The sequence below is a fragment of the Perna viridis genome, chromosome 13, assembly GCF_037379345.1.
Source record: "Perna viridis isolate PV_CMFRI_1.1 ecotype Kerala chromosome 13, ASM3737934v1, whole genome shotgun sequence".
Classification (NCBI taxonomy): domain Eukaryota; kingdom Metazoa; phylum Mollusca; class Bivalvia; order Mytilida; family Mytilidae; genus Perna; species Perna viridis.
In genome coordinates this window covers 2,094,733-2,101,487 of record NC_142457.1, presented here as the reverse complement: position 1 = coordinate 2,101,487, position 6,755 = coordinate 2,094,733, and the positions used below count along the sequence as shown (strand labels likewise).

The following is a 6,755-nucleotide window of genomic DNA, read 5'->3' as shown; positions in this document are numbered from 1 at the left end:
TACATTTTGATAATTAGATATAATTTTTGTAGGTTTATTGACTTTAATTTTAATGTTAGGCAGATTGATTTTCGAGTGCACCGCAATTTTTCACTGTATGTTGGGTGCCGATCGATAAATTATTTTCTCAGTGAAGCTTAATAGCGATTTAATTAATTAAATCTTAATTAAGTTCTTTTTACATATTGTATTTTCATGCTTTTGTGTCATTTTCTATTGATTTTCTATTGATATTGTATTACTATTGTGTTTGTATTTTTTGTTTTGATTGGTTATTTTCTTGGTTGACGACATAGGTACATTGTATTTCGTTTTTCTATTTTCAGTAAATCGTCAATATCGTCAACATCGTCAACATCATCTATATTTTTTGTTCAGCTAATGAAATGTACTCTCTGGAATCTCTGGACTCTCTGGTTGTTGTCATTAAAGATGTTACGCATTTACTTATATATTTCCACGCCCATTTGCTAGCCAACACATTATTTACAAATTAATAATTTATCAAGTGACAATGGATGACAATACGGAAGACTTAGTAGAAGCTAGTAGAGAAAGAAAGCTTACGGAAAAGGGATTGATGTATTCCATGAGTCTTTATAGAAACCAACGTACTCGTCTTATAAAATCATTGACAATCCTAAGTGGTGAACTTGAACGATTGATATCGCAACCAGGAGACGTTGATTTGGTCCGACCAGTGTATTCTAAGTGGATAGGTATATACGAGGAATTACTAGAGACACATGATAAGTACCAAGCAATTTTTACTGACTTGAACGATAAACAAGTAGACAATGCTTCGTTCCAGGATAAAAATCGAGTCTTTCTATCAACAAATCAATCAGCAAAGGACTGGTTTATATTGAATAAAGCGAAAACAATATCGCCGCAACATATAGTTCAAGATGATCAGAGATCACACAGATCCGGGAGCGTAAGATCGCACAGGAGTTCAGGTGCAAGGTCACACAGAAGTGCGAGATCTAGTAATGCAAGTCATATATCCAAAGCCAAGTTAATGGAAGAACAACGTAAGGTAGAATTGCTAGCAAGAGCCGAAGCGTTAAGTGAGAAGAAACAACTCGAGGAAGCTAAATTAAAACTTAAAATTCAGGAAGAAGAATTGGAAATAAAAACGGAGCTTAAAGTTAGTGACGCTAAATCAAAGGTGATAGAGGAACTGGAGAAAAGTATGAGAGACGACGATTTGTTAGAATTTAAACTCAATAGACATGAAAATCTAACTGAAGTATCTTACAATCAGAAACCTAGACAATCAGAGGCAACACGTATGAAAACGTATGTACAGGAAGAAACGTCACGTTTAAATCCGCAAGCATCTGAATGGATTCCAAGTAAGTCTACGCCTAGGGTGAAGAACTACGACTTAGTAAATAGAAACACACCTGTCGTTCCGTCAGAAAGTATTTCAATAGTCCGCGAGCTGAATAAGCCTCAAATCGACATACAGAAATTTGATGGCAATCCTATGTTGTTCAATGGATTTAAGAGACAATTTCAAGCTAGAATTGAATCGAATACGGTTTCCTATGATGAACGTTTAACTTACTTGTTACAGTTTACCCTTGGAGAGCCACATCGTATTGTAAAAGGATTTTCTCACTTGGATGCGGAAACAGGCTATACAGCGTCAATGAATGAACTTCAGGACAGGTACGGTGAGCCGGATGTGATAGCTAATTCGTTCGTTAGAAAGGCTTTAGATTGGCCCGTGGTTAAGCAAGATAACCCCAAAGCGTTAGATGACTTTTCGATATTTCTTACCGAGTGTTTGTATGCTGTTCAGAACGTCGATGAGGTCAGGGTGTTAGAATACTCGGACAATATGAAAACTCTAGTTCGAAAACTTCCGTTCAATTTACAAGACAAGTGGCGTAATATAGTGTATGAAACAAAGTCACAGCGAAGAACTTTGTTATTTAGTCAACTTGTAGATTTCGTTAAGAGAGAAGCAAAAAAGGCTAATGACCCTATTTACGGTAAAGACGTTATGCGTACACCCTCGTCGGTAAAGAAAATTCAAGAATCGAAATCCTCGTCTTATGGTAATCGTAAAACGTTGGCCACGTCAGTTGAATCTAACTCTCAAAATGATCGTAACGATAGTACGGACTCAAAACCTAATGCATTTTCGAAACCATGTGTTTACTGTGGAAACTCAAGTCATTCACTGAAGATGTGCGACAAGATTACAAGTAAGTCTCTTAAAGACAGATACGATTTTCTCAAGTCTAAAGGTTTCTGTTTCGGTTGTCTGAAATACGGTCATCAGAAGGTTGTATGTAGTCAGAAGGCAACGTGTTCCGTGTGTAAAAAGGGTCATCCGTCAATTCTTCACGTCGATTCACGTAAACAGAAAGTAAATGAAACTTGTAATGACAATTCGGTTAGAGATGTTACTAGTTCTGCAACGTCTACAGGGGCTGGAGATGTCGTCCAGCAGGCACTTCCAATATTACCAGTAAGAATTAAATGTGCGAAAAGTGACAAGTTTGTTGAAACGTACGCTTTTCTTGACTGTGGCAGTACCGCAACGTTTTGCTCAGAAACTATCATGCGCGAATTGAATGTCGAAGGAAAGAAAACGAAACTCGGTTTGCTTACAATGACACAGACGGAAACGGATGTGAAAGACTGTTACGTAGTTAGTGGTTTGGAAATCAGTGACTTAAACGGTAATAATGTTATATCCTTACCGACTATTTTTTCACAGGAGAAATTACCAGTTACTAGTAGTGATATCGTTTCAGTAAGTGACATTTCAAATTGGCCACATTTGCGTGATATTCCATTACAAAGGATTAGTAACGATCACGTTGGACTCTTAATCGGAGTTAATGTTCCTCGTGCAATGGAGCCGTGGAGTGTGGTACCGTGTGCTAATGGTGGACCTTTCGCGGTTGAGACTGTGCTTGGCTGGGTAATAAACGGTCCGTTGAATGTTTCTAGAGATGAAAATACTTCTTGTAATTTCGTCAGAGCCAATCGCATCAGTGCGTCAGTTGTGTCCGAGAATCGTGTAGACGTTTCGCTGGAAGATCAAATTCGCAATCAGTTTGACTTTGACTTTTGTGAAAGGACTATTGATGATGTCAATTCGCCTTCCGTAGAAGATCGTAAATTTCTAGATAATGTTTCAAGATCGATAACTCTCGAAAATGGACACTATATTATAGACCTTCCGTTTAAGTCGAGCGAAAACGCGATGCCGAATAATCGTAAGCAGGCAGAACAGAGGTTGATGTTACTGGCTAAGCGTTTTGAAAAAGACAAACACTTTCAAGATGAGTATGTAACGTTCATGAAAAAAGTTTTAGGTGAAGGATATGCGTCGGAGGTATCATCAGAAGATTTGTTAAAGGACGATGGTCATGTATGGTATCTACCACATCACGGTGTGTATCACCCACGTAAGAACAAGATCAGAGTGGTTTTCGATTGTGCGGCAAGATTCCAAGGTACGTCATTAAACGAACGCTTACTTCAAGGTCCTAATCTTACGAACAGTCTCGTTGGAACATTGATTAGATTTCGGCAAGATGACATTGCAATAATGGGTGACATTGATTCCATGTTCCATCAAGTGCGCGTGCCTACTGAAGATGGAAATTACTTAAGATTCCTATGGTGGAAAGATGGACACACTAACTCGAAACCGATCGAGTATCAAATGAACGTTCACCTTTTTGGTGCCACGTCGTCACCGAGCTGTGTCAATTATGCGCTCAGACAAACTGCAGAAGAAGGCAGAGGTCATTTCAATGATAAAGTGATAGATACGGTATTGAGAAACTTTTACGTGGACGATTGTCTTAAATCGGTGGAAACAGTTGACGGTGCTATTACGTTAGTTCAGGATTTACAAGCGCTTCTTCGGAGAGGTGGATTCAGGATAGCTAAATGGATTAGCAGTAGTCGAGATGTGATGCGATCGATACCGATATCAGATAGAGCCAAAGAAGTGAAGGACATTGATTTAGATCAAGAGATTTTGCCGATCGACAGAGCGTTAGGCGTTCAATGGTGTGTTGAAACCGATACTTTTCAGTTTAAGATATCTCTTCAAGACAAACCGAAAACCAGACGAGGAATCTTATCAATGGTCAGTAGTGTGTACGATCCGTTGGGATTTTTGGCTCCGCTTACTTTGAGACCAAAAATTATTCTTCAGGAACTATGTAAGTTGAGATTGGCATGGGACGATCCGGTACCCGACGTACTATTACAGAACTGGGAGATTTGGTACAACGATTTGTCGAGACTTTCTAGCTTCAGTGTGCCTCGTTGCTTCAAACCACCCGATTTCGGAAACGTGTTATCTGCTCATCTTCACCATTTTGCCGATGCCAGCGAATCGGGTTACGGTGTATTAAGTTATCTCAGACTTGAAAATGTCGACCACGAAATTCACTGTTCATTCGTAATGGGCAAGGCTAGAGTTACGCCATTGAAACAAGTTACTATTCCCCGGTTGGAACTTACGGCAGCGACGGTCGCTGTTAGGACTAACAAGATGATTATAAGTGAACTCGAAATTCCGATAGACCATTCGTATTTCTGGACTGATAGTATGTCCGTTCTTCGGTATATCAACAACACAACCGCTAGATTTCAAACATTCGTAGCGAATAGACTTTCAGTTATTCACGAGGGATCGAATGTTAGTGATTGGAGGTACATTAATACGAAGATGAATCCTGCAGACATATCGTCTCGAGGTGCATCTGCTAACGATTTGCTAGAAAAACATTGGATCGATGCACCGGCGTTCTTGAATCGGCATCCGGATGAATGGCCTAGTCTACCTACAGAAGATCTCGGGAACATCGACACGGAAGATCGAGAAATAAAGCGTGCGAAAGTTGCTACAGTTGTGTTAAGACTAAACAACACAAACATTGACATTATGTTAAAACTTTTCGAGCATTATTCCTCATGGTATAAGTTAAAACGTGCCGTAGCTTGGATAATAAAAGTGAAAGAGCAATTACTGAAGCGTGTGCGTAAACTACAGACAAGAGCAGATCACAGGATTAGGCATAAACTGACTTTAAAAGATCTTGAAGAATCCGAAAACACTATTATAAGTATTGTGCAGCAAGAAGCATTCCGAAAGGAAATTGGTGCTTTGAAGTCAGGAAATCCGAAAATTCACAAGGACAGTCGCATAAGAACTCTTGATCCTTTTCTTGATGGAAATTTATTGCGTGTCGGAGGACGCTTACATTCTTCAAGCTTACCAGAAAACAGTAAACATCCAGTTATACTGCCAAAGAACAATCACGTGTCGAATTTGATACTTCATCATTTTCATATTCTTTTGAAACACAGTGGTCGTAATCATATGTTGTCAGCGTTGAGGCAAAGATACTGGATAATTAGTGCTCCTTCCGCCATCAGAAAGATAATTTCCAAGTGCGTAAATTGTCGTCGTGTAAGTGCTAAAGTTGGAGAGCAAAAAATGGCAGAATTGCCAGAAGATCGTGTGTTACCGGACGATCCGCCTTTTACTAGAGTCGGTGTGGATTATTTTGCACCTTTTGATGTTAAACAACGCAGATCTAGAGTTAAACGTCACGGAGTGATATTTACGTGTTTGGCCAGTCGGGCAGTTCATTTGGAAATCGCTTCATCATTGGACACTGATTCGTATATTAACGTTCTAAGACGATTCGTTTCTCGACGAGGACAAGTTTCACTCATAAGATCTGACAACGGAACTAATTTCATTGGTGCGGAACGGGAAATGAAACAAGCTATTGACGAATGGAATTTACATCAGATTGAAAGTTCGATGCTTCAAAACAGTGTTGAATGGAAATTCAACCCTCCTAGTGGTTCCCATTTCGGAGGTATTTGGGAAAGGTTGATTCGTAGTATCAGGAGAGTAATTTCAAGTGTGATCAAGGAACAAGTTCTAGACGATGACGGTCTACATACACTGATGTGTGAAGTGGAAGCTATACTGAATAGCAGACCTATTACTATGAACTCTGACAATCCGAACGATTTAGAAGCATTAACGCCAAACCATTTGCTTCTGATGAAATGCAAGCCGGTTCTTCCTCCTGGATTATTTTCTACGACTGACAATTACTGCAGACGTAGGTGGCGTCAAATTCAGTACATGTCCAATTTATTCTGGAGTCGATGGTTATGTGAATACCTACCAATTCTTCAAGAACGGCAAAAATGGAACAATGTTAAGAGAAATTTACACGTTGGAGATGTAGTTCTAGTAGTTGATTCGAACTCTCCAAGAAATTCTTGGCCTATGGGACTTGTACATGCATTGATTCCTGATCGTAATGGACTAGTTCGTCAAGTCAAAGTTAAGATTGGTTCAACCATACTTACCCGTCCGATTGACAAACTGTGTACAATTTTAGAGTTAGACTAGTTTAGGGTATTATGTATACTTACCTAGTAGGGACATTTTGAGATATGTTTCATTTGTTATTTTGACATTTTCACTTTGATTATTTTGTGAGGGTATTTCTTGTATTTTTTTTATGGTTTATATTTTTTTGTTTTATTGTAATTGCTCGCTATGCTTCACAATTAAGGGGCTGGTATGTAGAGTTCATTTCCACCGTTAAACCAAATATCATTAATCATCATTTTCGATTATCACTTTTCCATCCAGTGTTATTGTTTACTATTTCGAGTACTTCCGTTGTAATTTCACGATTGTTTTTCTGTGTTGATTTGGTGGAAATATGATTAATTTG

The 6,755-nt window shown here is 38.9% G+C and overlaps 1 protein-coding gene across 1 annotated transcript; it reads left to right on the top strand.

Annotated features, from left to right (window-relative positions):
* The first annotated feature begins 514 nt into the window (after positions 1-514).
* LOC148599199 (uncharacterized) lies at positions 515-6,424 on the top strand. The gene has a single exon (XM_088557170.1). It carries the CDS (start codon positions 515-517, stop codon positions 6,422-6,424), a length of 5,910 nt encoding a protein of 1,969 aa, XP_088413296.1.
* The last annotated feature ends 331 nt before the right edge of the window (positions 6,425-6,755 follow it).

What these genes read in the sequence shown, in the direction of transcription:
- LOC148599199 (XM_088557170.1), top strand. Translation starts at nt 515, where the DNA reads ATGGATGACAATACGGAAGACTTAGTAGAAGCTAGTAGAGAAAGAAAG.